Source organism: Myodes glareolus, chromosome 14 (genome assembly GCF_982192425.1).
Source record: "Myodes glareolus chromosome 14, mMyoGla1.1, whole genome shotgun sequence".
Taxonomy (NCBI): domain Eukaryota; kingdom Metazoa; phylum Chordata; class Mammalia; order Rodentia; family Cricetidae; genus Myodes; species Myodes glareolus.
In genome coordinates this window covers 50,134,297-50,153,276 of record NC_142039.1, presented here as the reverse complement: position 1 = coordinate 50,153,276, position 18,980 = coordinate 50,134,297, and the positions used below count along the sequence as shown (strand labels likewise).

General features: G+C 43.3%; 2 protein-coding genes across 2 annotated transcripts in view; one reads left to right on the top strand and one right to left on the bottom strand.

The window, feature by feature from the left end:
• LOC125397621 (serpin B9-like) overlaps positions 1-18,980 on the bottom strand; it is a 242,101-nt gene that overhangs the window by 91,954 nt on the left and 131,167 nt on the right. The window lies entirely within an intron of this gene.
• LOC148119866 (serpin B9-like) lies at positions 6,313-17,957 on the top strand. Its single transcript, XM_087896501.1, has 7 exons — positions 6,313-6,583; positions 8,826-9,013; positions 10,160-10,296; positions 10,757-10,874; positions 12,726-12,868; positions 15,245-15,400; positions 16,819-17,957. Exons 2-7 carry the CDS (start codon positions 8,836-8,838, stop codon positions 17,221-17,223), a joined length of 1,137 nt encoding a protein of 378 aa, XP_087752627.1. The 5' UTR covers positions 6,313-6,583; positions 8,826-8,835; the 3' UTR covers positions 17,224-17,957.

Sequence of the window (18,980 nt, the reverse complement as noted above, 5' to 3'; positions counted from 1 at the left end):
GACAGAGCAGAACATAGATGTGCTTTTCTGGCTTCCATACATGTGTATAGCACCTCCCCAAGCACATCAACCCTACACATTTTAAAATAAAATAAAATGTATTTGGTGCAAGATTTTCTAACTACATGACTCTGTACATATCCATGAATTCATACAAATATTGAATTAACTAGGTGACTTGCCAGAAAAATGTACAATTCCTTTGCCAATGATATCTTCTCTAATGCAACATTTTCCCCCAAAGAATGAGCTTGTGCTCCTTTAGAATTGGAGACATAAATAGTAATTGCAAGGTCCAAGGGAGTGCTTCTCAATGATGCTATACAAAATAGGGGAGGAGCCCAGAAGACAACTCCTAAGAGCAAGACTAAAACTCCAGTAACACTAACCTTGAAGTATTTACCAACCTGTTTTCTTTCCCAGTCATGTTTGAACTGTTGGGGAAAACAGACAGATGTGATTCAGGTGATGGAGCTGCTGCATGCAGGTAGAGAGCTGTGCATGGCTATTCTCTCCCTCGGGACAACACTCATTTATCTGTGATGGACCCCGAGCAAAGGGACAGAAAGTCTGTGGGTCCCAGCTGGGGCAACTCAAGAGCACATCAAGAATTCCCAAACTTAGGGTGATCACCAGGAGAGACTGAGGATTTCTTAGCTGAAATTCTTGACACCAGAAGGGTTGTGTGTTGTTGGTTGTTTTTATCTTTGTTCTTTGGAGGGGGACTTGCCACCCAGCCCTCAAATTACATATAGAGGTTTATTCTTTTTTAGAAATGCCCAGTCTTAGCTTGGCATCCCATCTACCTTTTGGCTCTGGGCTTTTACCTTTTTTTATTTCTGTATATCTTTTCTTTCCTTCTTATTTATTATTTGTTTGTCTGGCTGTGTGGTAGGACCCTGAAGTCTTCCTCTCCTCCATTTCTCATTCCTTGATCTCTTTTCTCTCTTTTACTCCTTCTGTTTTTTCTCTCTGCCTGCCAGCTCCACCTATTCTTTCTCCTACCTTGCTATTAGCCGTTCCATTCTCTTGTTAGACTAATCAAAGTAACACAGCTTCACAGAGTTAAACAAATGCAACATAAAAGAATGCAATATGGCCCCACGGTGGTGGTACACTCAGAAGGCAGAGGCAGGTAGATCTCTGTGAGTTCAAGGCCAGCCTGGTCTACAAGAACTAGTTCCAGGACAGGCACCAAGGCTACACAGAGAAACCCTGCCTCAAACAACAATGACAAAAACAAAAAAGAATGCAATACATTTGTGCATCATTAAACAAATGTTCCACAGCATAAATAAATGTAACACATCTACAAATACTATTCCACAACAGTTGCAGTTTCTAGTTTTTTGAGATGTTGGAATATTTGCATATATCAAATGCAAATGAAACAAATCAAACGAAAATGAAATAAAATCAAACACAAATGCATATTTGCATATATCAAACATTCAGACTTTGGGGTCTGAATATGAAATTAAGTTATGTTTCACATACATCCTGTGCCCATAGCTGGTGGCAATGTTGTGTGGTGTTTTAAATGGTTTTGTAAAACAAATATGAGTTGGACATGAAAGGTTTAGCCTTTCAGAGAAGGGATGCTTATCCTTTGGTGATAGATGAACACCATCAAGTATCTTTGGTAAGCACAGGTATGCATGGCCATTGAGTACCTTAGTGTAGAACTGTCAGTGAGGACCAGTGTTGATGCTTACAACAAAGAGTTCCACAAATACACAAATATCATTCTACATTCTGAAGGGAGGGACAAGTTGGGGTGCTCACAATTATTGGACATTATCATGTTTTTGAATCACCATGAGCTCAGTTATGCCCCTCCATATTCAAATTTCTAAGGCCAAATTCTTGGTAACTCAAGAAGAGAATGCTGCATTTGGAGATGGTCTTGGGGGAAGTGGTTAAGTTTTTTTAAACAAAAGGCAGGATGGAGGAGTCTCATCCAGCATAAGTAGTGAATTTATAAGATCGTTGACTCTTATTTTGCTCCAGAGTTTTGGAATCAGTTGCAATTCCTGGTAGGACCCGCCTCCAGCACATCACAGGGCACGACACGGATTCCTGGTTTCTTTTGTTAGTTCACAGGCTCTTGCCATTAAGCCGAGTTATGAGATCTGCCATGGTGACTCGAAAGAATTAGGAGAGGCCAGCAGAGCTGATGTGCAGGGGACTGTGTGCTGGTGAGACAGAAGTCGGGCTGAGTCTCACAACAGGGCGTTTAAAAGCACAACGACTTGGCATCAGCAGAAATGTTGCCACGGGAGTCAACCTAAAAGTTATGCCTTAAACCAAAGTTCTCTATTTCCATGAATAGGCATTACAGTCCCTGGACTTTGCTATCTTATGGATGATAGGCTGACTAGTTTATGTCAACCTGACACAGTGCTCTCACTGGATTTGCCTATGGGCAAACTTGTAATGCATTTCCTAAGCTAGGGATGGATGGAGGAACATCTGGGCCATTTGAGTGAAGAAACACTTGCTCCTGTTTGTGCATGTGCTTCCTTCCTCATGGTCATGGAACAAAAGGCCAGAGAAAAGAGAACTCTGTAATACTGGTGTGTGCAGACAGACCAGAGCCTGAGAAGGGAGAGATAAGTGAAATCCCGCTCTGTCCTTTCTTTTCTCCTTACGGCTAAATGGAAAGGAGGATGGGTCTCAGAGGACTGAAGCTAACTCAGTAAGTTAGGCAACATGGCTTGGGAGGATAAAGATCCTGGAGGCTGTCCCCATTCTAAATCCCTCAACTGTGACCTTCACTCCATTCCTGTTCCAAAGATTTATGATGCTCCCCCCCCCCCCCGCCCGCACACTTGTAACACATACAATGCTGAGCCATGACTTTGCTTTTTTTCATATCTTGATTTAGAGTGATGTACAATGCATAAATATAAATTTGACCAGTTAGTCATATGAAAACAATAATTAGGTACCCGATTTGGTGATCCAAGTCTTTGATCCCAGTTCTGAGGAGGCATAAGCAGGCATAGCTCTGTGAATTCAAGGCCAGTCTGGCCTACAAAGTGAATTCCAGGCTGCCAGGGCTACATAGTGAGACATTATTTCAAAACAAACAAACTATGTGTGTGTGTGTGTGTGTGTGGTTTTTTTTTTAAAGTAGGGCAGAAAATACTTTTAAACCATCTCTGTATTAGCTATTTTCCAGCTCCTTTACTATGGTGCCAATAAAACAGAAGAGAAAATGAAACTTGAGGTACATTTATACCAAAACATCTACAGACTGCCTTGAGCCAGAATTTACTGTCTAGTTACATGGGTATCTGATTCAGCAAGGGAGAGTTGTTGTGGACACACGATGTCATATGGATTTTAAGATTTGACTCTGCTTTTCCATATAGAAAAATCACTAACATATGAGAAGCTTAGATCCTGGTAAATATAGGAAAGAACAAAATGAAGTTTCCTTTCCATTTAGAGGTTAAACTTGAGAAAAACTAATATGGATGATCTTGTAACTCTGATCTTTCCAGCCTCTTCCTTCCTAGCGCTGGGATTGCAGGCTTGTACCACCATACAGCTTAGGGAGCTCTGGAGATGGAATTCGGAAACTCTGCATATGCTAGGTTACTGTTTGACCAATTCAACAGCATCTCCAGCCTGGAGTTACTATTTTTTTTTCATTAATATTGAATGCCTGGTCATTCTGAGGAAGCCAAAGTCAGCATTTCTGGAGTTCATCACCATGATCATTCAGAGGTGCTTTTCAAAGCCTGTGAGGAAAGCCCAGGACAGAGAGCTATGTAAGTGGATAGAATGCCCAGAGGCAAGAGAATAGAATAGCATTTGGTGAGATCACCTTTCCTCCACTTGGAAACTAACTTCTGAGCAAAGCAGCAGCGTCTCCTACTGTGGTAGGTTCTCTTCTCCATCAAAACATGAGGGCATTCATGGGTGTCCTGCTCCTTCACTTTCTGTCAGAGCCCATGGCTGTGAATCTGTTCCACCTTAACCAAAGGTCAGAGAGTTCAGGCCTATTATTGCTCCTTCAAGGTTATGACAGGAGGTTTGACTCAGGGAGTGACTACCTATAGGATGCTTGGCCTAAGGTGTGGCCACTGAATGTTCTGCCTAAACAACAGAATACTTAACTCAAGATATAGTTACTCAATGTTTTAAGTATTGAAGAGGTAATTACTTCGCTTGTCCGTTGTTTGTATCATGGTAAATAAGTCTTGCCTTCCCCCGCTTCCCCTTTGTGATTGGGGTTTATAAAACACATGGAAAATAAACACGAGTGAATTCAGTATTCACTGGCTTGCCCTCCTGACTCTATTCTGTGTCTTTGTCCTTTCTTTTGTATCTCTGTTTGTTCTGCCTAACATTCCTAATCCATACGCCCCTGCCCTGGAATGTAGGACCCCAAACACTTCCTTGGTTTAAACTTTGTACAATCAACTTTTTGTAGTTTGAATGGTCTAATGAGTGTGTCTATCGTGTGGTTTGTTAGTAGCTGTACTAGCATTAGAGCCTTGGAGAATAATAGAGGCTCATATGGCTGAAGTTTCAGAGTAAGGACATTTGCAACAGCCTTGAAAGCAGAGGAGCTAGAGAAACCTAAGGGACAGGGAAGGTTGAAATCCCCTCGGGGTGGAGAACACAGGGTGACTGAGGAAGCAGATGCTGCACGTAAATGACCCAACCGTTCCCTCAAGCAAGATGAGAAAGAAAGCCTCAAGCTGATGTCCCTTCAGCTGCTGTCACTTCCTGCTGGGTCAGGGGTTAGAAGACAGTGGTATGAGCAGCCTTTGTGGAATGATGGAGGAGGGTTAACCGTCTATGTGTTACTTTCATTGGTTAATAAAGAAACTGCCTTGGCTTTTGATAGGACAGCAGCTTAGATAGGTGGAGTAGACAGAACAGAATGTTGGGAAGAAGGCAATGAGGCAGTCGCCATGATTCCCCTTCCCAAGACGGACACTGACTAGACTCATGCCGGTAAGCCACGACCTCATGGTGCACAGATTATTAGAAATGGGTTAGATCAATATGTAAGAGTTAGCCAATAAGAGGCTACAGATGATGGGCCAGGCAGTGTTTTAAAAGAATACAGTTTCCGTGTAATTATTTCAGGGGTAAAGCTAGCTGGGAGGCAGGCGGCAGGAAGCGGCCCACCGCTCCTTTCTACAGTGGAAACATGGAGCCAAGTCACAGAAAATGAGTGCCCTGGAGAAGCCAATGGCATCAGAAAACTTCTGGGAGGAAGAGATTAGAGGAAATCTGGGCATCCATAATCCGGGAAGGAGAGCACATGGAAAAGAAGGCTTTCTAGACTGAGTGTGCCACAGGGAGTGGGAAATTGAGTGAGCTCTCGGGCTCAGCAGAATGAAATCTTGACTTTGGGGAGAACTAGATGTGTGATCCTGTAGATGGTGTGAACTGATCACGTGTGTGTGAGAGAAGTCTCTAATGGTCCTGTTTCCCAGCAAGGCATCTTCCTATGGTGAAGCTCTGTTTATGTGTCTTGTTTCATAGCTTCATTCATTGTAGTACTAATAGTTTCTCCTTAAATAAATAAACAAATAAAAAATTGAACCTCTATTAAATAAAAATGGAAAAGGGGGGGGGGGGTCCTAGCGGCTTTGTAAGATGCAACTTTTGAGAGCCACCAAAGCCACGTGTGTAGCTACCCCTAAGACACCGAAGCCGTGCTCTCCCTTGAGACAGCTGCATGCTTAGATGTGTCTCATCTTACTAGGCCTCCTTTTGCGTGTTACTTATGTTTAAATATGTATGTTTTTGCTTCTTAATAAATTCAGCTCTACTTTGTACTAGCTTGTCCTGAAGTCCCTTTTTGCGGCAGAGTCAAAAACTGGCTTCACCTGAGTTGAGGTCTCTGAAAAGAACTCAGCCCCTGCAGGAGACTTTGTGTAGCATGAATGTGGCCGGTGCTCCAGTCCTTGATGCCTTGAACCCTTATGCCTTGGAAAGGTCAGGCTCATAAGAGGACCTTACAGAACCACACATTTCATTCACAAGAAATGCTCGTGACTGGGAAATATAGGTAGAAAATGGACTGCTGTTTTTCCTCCAGAAAAGGAGGGTGAGGGTGGGGAATGGATATCAATAATAGGCACCCCCACCACCCCCCAGGACGCTGTTAAAATTCCTGTAAACATTCTTCTCCCCCTCCCCTTCCAATGCCCCTCCCCTCCCCCTCCCCTTTCCCCCCTTTCCCCTCCCCCTCCCTCCTCCCCTCCCCCTCCTCTCCCTTCCCCTTTTCCCCCTTCCCCTCCTCCTCCTCCTCCTCCTCCTCCTCCCAGTCCTAGTCCTTGTCCTCTCCTCATCCTCCTCCTCCTCCTCCTCCTCCTCCTCCAGCAGCCAAGGCTCTATTACTTTCACTTTCACTATGGATGCCTATCCTCTTCCCACAGAGGCCAGAGAAAGGAGAAAGCTGCCGCTAGTTTCCCTGCCTCCCTCAGAGTGCTCTGACAAGAAATCCCAGCCAGGAGAGTCTGCCGGGCTGCTCAGCCAAGCTACAAGGGCTTTCAGGTTGCAAAAGCTGCATTGAGAAGCTGCGAAGGCTGGGACCGTGGGACCCACAGAGGTGAGTGAGGTTTACAAGGTCCAGATTGAGTTCAGGAGGGAAGCCCAGGACTGCAGAGTTAGGAAAAGAGTAAGCAGGTGGTATTTGTTATGCCCAAATCCGCGAAGTCCCCCAAAAGCCAACAAGGAGACCGAGTCCCCGTATGTAAAAGCAAAGAGCCTTTATTTTATGCAAGCTTGCAAACTCGGTCTCTCCGCATGTCCAATGTATTGGAATAAATGGAGAGCCCCGAGCTCAATTAGAGTTGGGTTTTTATAGTAGTAAAGGTGGGGATGAGGGCTTTCTGAGGTTCAGGACCCTTGATTGGCTGACATTTGTCTAGGGGTGTCCTGGTGAGTGTGTGCTGGCAGGTGATCCTATCTACAACAGTTGGAATGTTAGGCGTTTCCTTTGGATGGTCTGTTCTTGGGTGGTGCTCAGGTTATCTTAGTTTTTGGTCTTTCCTGCAATAAGATATTGCTTCAGGGTAAACTACTGAGACTCAGGCCTCTATTAAATTTATCTCTGGCTGAGTCCTACTCTGGCAGGTGATAATGGTTGGAAGTAAAGAACTTCCTTTGGGTGATCTGTTCATATTTAGCTTATCATGGCTGGCTCCTACAGTGTTGATGGACATTTAAAAAGGAATCTTTAGAAGACCTGAGCTGGCCAATGAGAGCAAGGCTGGTCCTAGGGCTTGTGTCCTAGAGCTGCCTTGGCCTCTCTCCTCAACCACTGCTTCAGGGGTCAGCAGCATCCTTCTCTACTGTCCTCTTTCTGCTTCCTTTCAGTTTCCACTACCTAGATATTTGACTGCCGCTGCTCTCTCCTGGCGGATGTAAAACATGTGTCTATCCTACTTCTGGGCCCTTTAAAAATGAGCAGTCTCTAGATGAAGTTGAGCACTCCTCATTTCCATTTATAAAATAATTCACTCCAGGTTGATAAACCCCCCTTTATCCAGAGCATGCTTCCAGGTGCTTAAAATCGGGGTGCCAAACATCTCTCCTGCCTTCAGAGAGCTCTGGGTGTGGTGGAGACAACAGTCAGTAAGAGACAGAGTGCACTTGGGAGGATTGAAAGGACTGGGCTGGGGCAGCTGCCCTAGGTAAGCAGAGCAGAGGCCCTGAGGTTGTCCTGTCCCAGTGAGGGAGGGAAGGGTGAGTAGTTTGAACTCCATGACAGTTACCTGGTAGATGACCTTCTAGATGGGATAAACAGTTCTTCAAGACTAGAAACAACTTTCAAGGACATCAGGGTGGGCAGGAGTGTAGGGGTCACAAGCAGATTTAGATGAGAGGACCATCCAGAAGGGAAGTCGTTGAAATAAAGCAGCCCCAGCTTTCCTGAAGAGCTTTGGGGGAGTTAAGGGGAAGAGTCAGAGGATCTAGGCACAGTCCCGGATGCTGTGTCCTTCTGTCTGGGGAGTAGGAAAAAGTATGGGTTGTGATGTTCTGAGGCTCCCTGTGCTATTTGATCTGCATTTAAGCACAGCAGAAAAACATTCTGGAGCACACTAAGGTCATATGACAGCGAGAGCACAGCCTTTGGATGTACAGGGACTCAGATGGGGTTATTGTGCCTGGGGCAGTCAGATAGTCTGAGCCAAACTGTCTATTCACCTGGGAGAGAGGCAAGCCCTACAGAGGAACAGCCTAGCTGCCACCCCCTGATCCAAGGCCACCTGAGCAGCCACTGCAGGTGGATGCCTCCTGCTGCATGGCAGAGCTCATGACACCAGCCTGTCTTAATGTGTCGTTCAGCCTCTCGGTCCTGAAGCAACAGCAAACACAGAAGCGCTGTCTAATGCACACTCACACATCTCAGAGTCTTCACAGGCGCACACAGAACACAGCTTTGCTGAAGTCAGGACCTGGATGCTCATGGCTGTTTTCCTCTTCCCTTCCACCAGTCTTCCTCCTCCTCTTTATCCTCAGTTCCACCATCTTCAGAGAGAGGAACTGGACTGTATGGAAGGAGACTAGAGTCCCCCCTCTCTCAGCTGTGTCTTTGTATGCAGTCCTGATGATCTGACCTTCTACCTACACATATGGACAGATGCTAGTTTGGTCTTCTGTGGTGACCACACCTAGATAATAACCTTAAAATTGGAAGGACTGTGGCTGAGAATGAATTTGTAAAATCCAAATTTAATTACTTAGGAATTTTGAAATGAGAACAAAGAGTAGAGTCCTAAATTTCCCCGGGCCAGGTCAGTGACCATTCAGTGCTGTGCTGAGTACCATTTCTCCTTTTCCTCCAGACGCTGCATCATGGACACTCTGTCTGAAGCAAACGGCACCTTTGCCATCCATGTTTTAAAGATTCTTTGTCAAAACAACCCTTCAAAAAATGTATGTTACTCTCCCGTGAGCATCTCCTCTGCTCTAGCTATGGTCCTCTTGGGGGCGAAGGGAGACACAGCAGTCCAGATGTCTCAGGTAAGTTCCTGTCACCTGACACCTGCTTCACTTGCCTAAGAGTTGCTGAGAAGGGAAGGTCAGACTATGCACACCCTGTTTCATGAGGCAGGGGCTAAAGAGGATGGGACAATGAATTTCCCTCAGTAATAACTTAGAAGAAACTCTCAAAATTTTGTCCAGACTTCACTTAGAAAATGGTGTATAAATAATTTCATGCTAGACCTGGTGGCACAGGCCTTTAATTCCAACTACTAAGGAGACTGAAACAGGAGGATGCAAGTTCAAGACTAACATGGGCAACTTAGTTTCAAATAAAAAAGAGTTTTTTTTTTAAAAAAAGTGGGAGCAGCTCCAAGTACAGCCATGGGAAAAAAAGGAGTTGAGATTATTTGAAACATAGGTTGCTAAGATCTGTTTTTAGAGCAGCAGACTTTGTAATTATTCATTGGCCAAGAAAGGTCAATTCCTCTCTTAACTGTGTCCAACCTGCCTTGCATCAGCTGAGATACTGACTGGGCAAATGTCTGTGGCTGGTCCTCATCCTGACCACGCACTGCGTTGGTTGCTTTATGAAGCATCCTATAAGCATTGCAGATGGTGAAGAATGGGTCTCTGACCTCAGGGGTTCTAGGGCAGGCAGGAGGTAATGGCCTGAGAGAAAGCCCTCTGCGTCACTGTCACAGTGGGAAGTAGTCACTGTTGCTCTGGGGTTTGCCAGAACTTTCTTTCCCACGAAGAGCCTTTCAGGTATAAGTGCTCATTTTTATCGTTCCCAAATGTAGTGAGGGCATGAGGATATGAAGAGGATAATGTAGAGGGGTCTTCTTCTTAATTACTCTTCCTAGTCTGTTAATAAACACAGACAGCTTGTGCATGCACATAGCAGGTATACGTGTGCGTGAGTGTGTGTGTACGTGTGCGTGTGTATATGTGTTTACATGTCCATGTGTGCTTCTTTAGGCAGAGGACAGGAGTAAATGTCGATGTCTTCTTTCCCAGTGCTGGGATTACAGCCACACACTATGCAACCCGTTTTCTCCTGTGCATAGTGAGGATCCAGCTCAGAGCCTCATGTACTTTGCAACCTGAGTCAATCATTCAGCTTTCAAGCTCCTCTTTGCCGCCAAAATGTTTCATCACTGTGCTCATGATGTTTCATTCTTTTCCTCCACAGGCACTTGTTTAAACCCAGAGGAAGACATTCATCAAGGCTTCCAGGAGCTTCTCAGTAACCTGAACAAGCCCAGCAGAAAGTACTCGCTTAGAACGGCCAATAGGCTCTTTGCAGAGAATACCTGTAAATTCCTCCCAGTAAGTTCTGTCAGTAGAATGATATCAACTGTATTTAAGATACTTGTTGATGTAGATGCGAGGAGAAGGACCCTAGAGAACTTGAGAAAATTAAGGATCAAGTTCTAGTCAGTATGATGATCCACATCTATAATACCTGAGACAGGAGGATCACAAGTTTTAGGCCAGCCTTGGCCAAATAGTGAAACTCAACTACTCCACTTCTTAAACTTTCCCAAAGACCACAAATCTATAATGATACCTTAAAGTAATTCAAATTTGAATACTTGTTGTTTTTATTCAATCGTGTCTGGTTATTCCCATGTACAAATGCCTAGATAATTGCTGCTTAAAGTGACATCTGCACTCATTTTAGTTTTTTCTTGTTTTGTTTTGTTTTTGACATATTTTCAGAGGGTTTGGAAGCTTACAGGACACTTTATTTTCCAATGTAATTTTTCTGAACATTTTCTCTCCAAAGCCCTATAAGGAGTCCTGTCTTCAGTTCTATCACTCGGAGCTGAAGCAGCTGTCCTTTGCCAAAGCTCCAGAGGAATCCAGGAAGCACATAAACACGTGGGTCTCCAAACAGACTGAAGGTCAGAATTTCACATCCCACAATTTTCTCCTTTCCAACCACCCCTCCCTCTTCTTCCTTCCCTATTCTTTCTCTTAATTTCCCTTCTTCCCCATGGACTAATCTCATGTTATTTCAGGAAGCCAAAGGGATACAGACTAGCATCATTATATATGGTATAATTCAGACCTCAGTGAATTTATGGAGGTTTTATTCGGAAACAGAGTTATTTGTATATTTCTTCAGGACAGAGGGATGATACAAGTGTCATGAGAACCCATGGGCCTGATTTCCAGTCTAACAGCTTACATTAGAATAGGGGTGGTCTGCAATATTGGCAGATCATGTGACTCCACCATGGAGATTCATGTGGCGGCCTTCCTCATATTCTTACCCCGGCTGGTTCGTCCTACAGTCTTTATTGCCCCGGCCCCCACACCATTATGTCTGAAGAGGATTCCTGTTCTAATTCCACCCTTCTTGCCTCAGATCCCTCCCTTACATTTGGTGAAACTAAACTTGATTTCCTCTCAGGGCCGCTCAGTTCCATTGATTAGCCTACAAGAATCTCCCACTTGAGGTTGAACCCTATTTGTTTTGATTTCAGTGGTGATATGTTCCAGCATTAATCTTTAAAATCACTTATCTGATAGTTGAACCCTTCAGATGCCTCTGTACCACTGGGTACATTCCTATTTCTAGTAACAGAGACTATAAAGTGAGATTTTATTTTATAAAGACTTAGCAATTATTTGACAATTCTTGTTGTAGTCTTTACCTCTTGTGCACTCTTGACATTGTAAGCTAGCAAGGATTTTTTTTTCTCCAATGCAAGGATGCTCCTTAAGACAGAAGAAGGGAATCTGTCCTCCAATCGGCATAATCTCTCCCAAGATGGGCAACTCTCCAAAGTATATGATAACAATACCTCCTCCACGAACTACTTTCTGTCCTTGAGTCTCTGACATGTTGTGCTATGCTGAAACTGGGCATGACCATGGAGTGCTAGACGAGATACTGTAGCTAACATTAGTGTATTAGTCAGCATATTCTAAAGGAACAGAATGAATACATATTACTAGGGAGATTTAGTAGATTGGCATATACAATACCAGCTGAGTAGTCCAACAATGGCCTTCTGCATGTGGAGAGGCTGAGAATCTGGAAGCTGCTCAGTCTATGGGGTTGGAGACCTCAGCAATCTCAGTACAGCATGGAAAGCCTAGAGGATTCCAGAGAGGCAGTAGTCTTGGTTCACATGAAGACCAAAGCTACTAGGCTCCAGTGACAGCTGAAAATGGCAGGTGCAGAGGTGTGAACAGCGCAGACGCACTCACCAGCAAGGGCTGAAGGCAGGCAGGCAAAAGCAGGCTGCTTCTCCCTCAGTCCTTTAGTATGGGCAGCACAGGAAGGCATTGCCCACCATGAGGAGCGTCCTCTCCACTGCTTGCTCTTTCTGGGAAATTTCCTCACAGATCTGTCCAGAGACATGTCTCTTGGTTGATTCCAGACCCAATCAAGATGGTAACCAAGATTAGCACACAGCGGGGAACCCAGGTCCCCTGTAAGCCCTTTCTACATTTCCTGCTGCCTTGTTCTCCATCCTGGAGTCACTTTTTCTGCTTTTCCCAAACCTGCTCTCCTTGAGGGACTTGGGAGTCCTTCAGCATCCTCACCTTGGTCATGTTACTCCCATGGCCATGACATCAAGTCAAACATGGGTGTTGGTGTGTTGTTTTGGCTTATTTTTTTCATGCTCATCCACATTCAGCAAATTTGAAAGCATGATGCTCGAATCTGCCCAGATGTCATATCAGCTTACTTCTCACACGTGTATAAAATGAACCTGAATGAAGTCTCTGCTTCTCAAAAGGGAAAATTCCAGAGTTGCTGTCAGGAGGCTCAGTTGATTCAGAGACCAGGCTGGTTCTTGTCAATGCCTTGTACTTCAAAGGAAAGTGGCTTCAACCGTTTAACAAGGAAGACACAAGTGAAATGCCCTTTAAAATTAACAAGGTAAGGAGCAGGATTAAAATTCATGCCACTGTGACAAAAAACTTACATGGTAATGTATAACCGTGAATGTGTAGCTGTGGGACTTAGTGGTAGAGATTGCGTGTCCTGTGGGGTGCTGGGCTTGATCCTCAGTCCAGAAAGAAAGAGCATAGGAAAGCACAGAAAATGTTTGAAACTGAAAGAAATGCTAGCTCCATAGAAAAGTGATAGGAATAAAGAATATTTAATACTTGTGTTATTTTACATTGTTTCTGGCTCTTATGTATTGTGATAAATCCTCATAAAATCATTGCTTCTAACTCACTCTAGAAACTAAATTTTCCTGTAAGTTCAAGAAAACAGAAACTTATGTGTTAAGGTAAAATAATGCATGTATGGATCATGAGGTAGAGTAGAAAGAAATATACAAACATTTATGTAATAGTGTAATTTTTAATTAAAATAATCATTTTAAATTATTGGTCAATTTATCATTATTTAACACTATAGCATTTTAATATTGAAAGTGAGTGATTAAGATCTCCATCTTAATTAGAGTATAATTTGAATTAAAGTAGATACTAAAATACTTTTCCCAACCCCTATTAGATATTATTTAATGCCGTTTGAAGTCTTATGAATGTTAACCTTTCCCATTCCCTTTTTATTAGTAATAACTGAAAAAATTGTAAAAGTATGAGTTATTTTATTGGGAAAGTTAGTATGTATTATGTATGCTCTATAGCAAATTTTCATGTTTAATGTACTACTGTAATAAATCTTCCCTGATGGCACACTTCTATATTTAAAAAATAATGTTGTACTAATTGTACTGAACCAACTGGATTAAATCACATGAGATTCTGTCCAAAAGACCCCTAACATTTAAAGGGTTTACAAGAATTGTAAATGATAGATTATCAATTGTAATTGTATCACAAAAATCCATGGAGATCTGTCCAGACAGTCTACCCCACTTGTAGTAATTTAACTGGGATTTTCCTTCTCTCTGATTGGCTATCAGGATGTAGCTCTACCCAAAGCCTGTGAGTGTCTGTTCTCCTGAACTTTCTGCTCTGTGATAGGTTAGAAGGTTGTGACCCATTGTGAACCTTTGAGCATGTGTGTTCCTGTTGCCAGGCTGTTTTCTGAGAGGATGTATCTGTCTGTGGGTCCATTCACACCATTATGAAAATGTTCCAGTCTATTCTACTTGATGAAAACTTTCCCATTATTTATATGCTGTTTCCTTAGATATAATTGTTGAGCATATTAAATGATCAAAATCCTACATCTTTTAGGATGGTCCTCTTTCCATTAGAGTAACAAACTGTCTGAGATAGTCAACTTACAAGAAGGAAATGTTAGTTCTTCTTCCAGAAGTTTCAGGCTGGGTCAACTCATTAATCATTCCAGGTTGTGTTGGTGCAGTACAGCATGGTAGAAATGCATGGTGGGGGCTTCTTCACCTCACAGCAGTCAGGGAGCAAAAGGGAAAAGCAGGAAGGGGTTGCAGAGCCCATATCCCCTTCAGGGCATTCTCTCCCCAGTACTTAACTTTGTTCCATTAGGCCCTACCTCTAAAGGTTTAGCTGGATCTCATTAGTGCCAGTCTGTGGAGAAAAGCTTTGAAACATGAGCATTTGTGAAACATTTTAAGCACAAGTCGGACTTTAAAATATTAATATTTGAATGGCAGATTCCTTTTTCTGGATAATGCATCATCTTTCTATGGTTAGTCCCTGTCCTGGCTGGTCGGGGGTTTTGTTTGTTTCATGTGTATGTGAGTGCGTGTGTGTGTGTGTGTGTGTGTGTGTATGTGTGTGTGCATGAACTTGACACAGCTAGAGTCCTTTGAGAAGAAGGGCTGTACACTGAGAAATTGCTTCCATAGGATTGGCCTAGAGCCAAGTCTGTAGAACATTTTCTTCATTAGTGATTGGTGTAGACCTAGTCCACACTGGGTAGTGCCAACCCTGGGCAGGTGGTCATAAACTATGGAAGAAAGCAGGCTGAGAAAGTCATGGGGAACAAGTCAATAAGTAGCATTCTTCCATGGCTTCTATGCCTGAGTTCCTGCTCTGACTTCCCTCAATGATGGAATGTGACCTGAGAATTGTAAGAGCAAATAAACCCTTTCTTCCTCATGTTGCTTTGGTCAAGGTGGTTTATCACCACTGTAGAATCCTATCTACAACAGTCCCATATCTGCTTACGCTCGATTTTTTTAAATGAATCCAGGACGAGGCTGACCGACATTGACTAAGTGTTCACTGGACTATGAATAGTGTTTTCATTGTGAGTGTTGAGTTCACGCCTGACATTAACTTCAGCTCATGTGGAAACCTTCTGACCTCTTTGAATAACATATTTTATGCCCTTTATTTGTGTGTTCAGAAGGAAGAAAGACCAGTGCAGATGATGCATCAGGAAGACAAATTTAACTACGCCTACGTGAAGGAAGTACAGGCAAAGGTGCTGGAGATGCCCTATAAGGGCAAGGAGCTGAGCTTGGTGATCCTGCTCCCAGATAATGGTGTGGACCTCAGCCAGGTGAGGCAGGAGAGTCCTTAGCAGTCACCACTCTAAATGTCTTCTAGAAGAATCCAGGGTCCCCATTGTCCTTCCTCTTTAGAACAAAACTCATTGTTTTTACCTTTCCAACTGTCATTTGAGCAAGTGGTATCCACAGACTGAGCCTCAAGCTGTGTGCAGTACCTGTGTTTGGGGACCCCCGCATTGTGGGCAGTGTGACCTTGTCATATGACATAACTTCATCACTAGAACAGAAAATGGTACCTGATAGGATGGAATGGAGGCAACTCGGGCAAGAAACTTAACACAGTGCTTGGAAAATAGTCCATCTCTGTAAATAGAACTGTATCATGGTCTTTGCCAGTGTTTTAATGTCTGAGAATGTAAAACAGACAGAAAAAGTATTGCAGTTCACCGAAGATAGAGGACGAGGAGAGGAGCCAGCTGGGCAGGACAAAGTCAGGCACATCTTGGTCTTCCTTGCAGCAGGATACCCCACAGTCTGTCATCCATCCTCTGAATAGAGGACAGGGCAGTGTGCATGACCCAAGGTGCCTTTGTAAACAGAACAGCTCCCCTGGCTCTTCTCACCAGCTCCCTCGCTGTAGCATCTCTTCTCTGGTGGTAGTTAGTTTTTCATCACTGACAAAATGCCTGACATGAATAACCTAGGAGAGGAAGCATTTATGCAAGCTCACGAATTCAGAGGACTCATTTTAAGTTACCTGGCACATCCTTGGTTTCCATGGTAACAGGTGCATGCGGCAGAGATTTCAGACCTTTTAGTGAACAAGAAGTAGAGAAAGGAGAAGAGATATGGACTGAGGACCAAGGACGACCTCATAGGCACACTTACAATCACTACTTCCTTCATTCAGCTAGACCCCTCATGCATACATTATAGAACCCTCCGAAAATGTTGTTACCAGCTTCAGAATAAGAATCCACTATGTGAGCCTTTAGAGGGAATATCTCATTAATGCCTTAACAGTTCACAAAATACCATAGAATCTCAACCTGGATAGACCTTTCTTCTGGTGTGGCTCACACCAAAAGTCTTTTTCAATTTTTATTTTATTATTTTTGTTTTAGCATCTGTGGTTTATTGTCTTCATAACTAGGTCTCGATCAAGAGAACAAAAGCAAACGCAACCTAAAACCATAATCACCTGGATATAGACAGGAATAAAAGATGTCTCAGAAGGGATTTAGGAGAGGATAGCCAAGTCTTCCTACCTCTGGGCTGTTGGCCTCCATGCCCACCAGGGAAGGCACACACAAGCGAGCTAGATAGTTGGACACTCACACTGCCTGGCCTTGCGAAGAGGCAGTGCCTCATGTAGAATTATGGAGGGTTCTGTGAGCAGGAAGTTATTATGAACCTCTGGGTAAGACCTCAATTGTGAATCTGACAGTCTCTAATTCTGCTTTACCAGGTGGAAAACAATCTCACTTTTGAGAAGTTAATGGCCTGGACCAAACCAGACATCATGAAGAGCTCTGATGTTAATGTTTTCTTTCCAAAATTTAAACTACAAGAGGATTATGACATGGCGTCTGTGTTTCAGCACTTGGGAATGGTGGATGTCTTCCAAGGCGGCAAGGCTGACTTATCAGGAATGTCTCCAGAGAGAGACTTGCGTCTGTCCAACTTTGTTCACAAGAGTGTTGTGGAGATCAATGAAGAAGGCACCGAAGCTGCAGCAGCTTCTTCGGTCATCATTCAATGTTGCTGCGCTGTTGATGTTCCAACGTTCTGTGCTGACCGCCCCTTCCTTTTCTTCATCAGGCACAACAAAACCAATATCCTCCTGTTCTGTGGCAGGTTCTCCTCTCCATAAAGGCGCAGTTACCATGTGGGGACAATTATCTCTTCAGCATCTCCACCACTCCTACAGCTCTGTGAGGATGGTGTATGGGGCACACCATGTTCCAAGATGAGGGTACTTTCCTCCCCTATTAGTCTCATCTTACAATGACAGCATTTGTCTCCCCCTCTCCTGACTTTCATTTGTGCCCTTTGTGGAGTCACAGAACTATAGAGTGCTTTGGGTTTTGTTATGGAAACAACAAAGAAGGCAAACTAATCCCACAAGATGGCCTATAAAGTTCTCTAAGGTGACCCTAAACAAATTCCCCCACATTTCTGCAAGACAAGCCATGCTAACTATATACACTGTACTTTCCTGGCTCCTCACCTCCTGCCATTGCTTGCCTTAACCTGCTTGCATCCTAGTAAATGCTTCTGTGGATGATGGCCGCTACTGCAGTTTTCCTAGTGAGTGGTCCTTAATGCACATTTTAACTTCAGTTTGCTTTGCTGTTCCCTGCTCACCAGGTATGTGCCCACCACGGTGTTAGGCTTGCAGACAGTGTGGTCCTCTAATCGATAACCTTGAATATCTGCTTTCAACTTATCTATCTAGCTGTCATGACAGCTTGAACTACCACATGTTCCCTTGCAGAAGTGATGCTTCTGTAGACTTTTTATTGTCTTTCTCTATCACTATCTATTATAGTTAAATCCTATGAAGTACTTAAATGCTATTTCAAAATAAATATATTATTTCACCAACCCTGTATGCATTTTGAACATTAATTGGATCACTTAGAGTTCTTGTTTTATCTGTTAGCTTTCTGCCTCTTAGAAAACCTCCCAGCTAGAAGCTATGTTCACCAAGGGCCAGGATTATATCTTACTGTGCTGTATAGCCGCTTATAGGCAGTTATAAGTGATTTCACTGTGTGTAATAATGCCATATGGAACTGGAGAGATGGTTCAGATGTTTTGGCTTCTACTGGCTCCTGTATGCAGATGGTGTATGTATCCCCACTCAGATTCCTGGATCCTATATACGTATAGTGCAGACTCCTGGATCCTGTATACATGTAGTGTATGATCTTCAGTCAGACTCCTGGAACCTGTATGCATATAGTACATGTATCCTCACTCAGATTCTTGGATCCTGTATACATATAGTGCATGTATCTTCACTCAGACTCCTGGAACTTTTTCTGGAAGTGCTAGAACTTCAAGCACTATATTGAAAAGGTATGGAGAGAGTGGACAGCCTTGTCGTGTTCCTGATTTTAGTGGAAAGGGTTTGAGTTTCTCTCCATTCAATTTGATGTTAGCTGTCGGCTTGCTGTATATTGCTTTTATTATATTTAGGTATGATCCTTGTATCCCCAGTCTCTCCAACACCTTTATCATAAATGGGTGTTGAATTTTGTCAAATGCTTTTTCAACATCCAATGAAATGATCATATGGTTATTTTCTTTCAGTTTATTTATATGATGGATTACATTGATAGATTTGCGTATGTTGAACCAGCCCTGCATCTCTGGGATGAAGCCTACTTGATCATAATGGATAATTTTTCTAATGTGTTCCTGGATTCGGTTTGCCAGGATTTTATTGAGAATTTTCGCGTCGATGTTCATGAATGAGATTGGCCTGTAATTCTCTTTCTTGGTTGTGTCTTTGTGTGGTTTTGGTATTAAGGTAACTGTAGCTTCATAAAAGGAGTTTGTCAATGACTCTTCTGTTTCTATATTATGGAATACATTAGGGAGTATAGGTATTAGCTCTTCCTG

Excerpts from the sequence above, each read along its gene's own strand:
- LOC148119866 (XM_087896501.1), top strand. The coding sequence starts at position 8,836 with ATGGACACTCTGTCTGAAGCAAACGGCACCTTTGCCATCCATGTTTTA. Across the intron at positions 10,297-10,756 it reads ATACCTGTAAATTCCTCCCA|CCCTATAAGGAGTCCTGTCT; the intron begins GTAAGTTCTGTC and ends TTCTCTCCAAAG. Across the intron at positions 12,869-15,244 it reads TGCCCTTTAAAATTAACAAG|AAGGAAGAAAGACCAGTGCA; the intron begins GTAAGGAGCAGG and ends TTGTGTGTTCAG.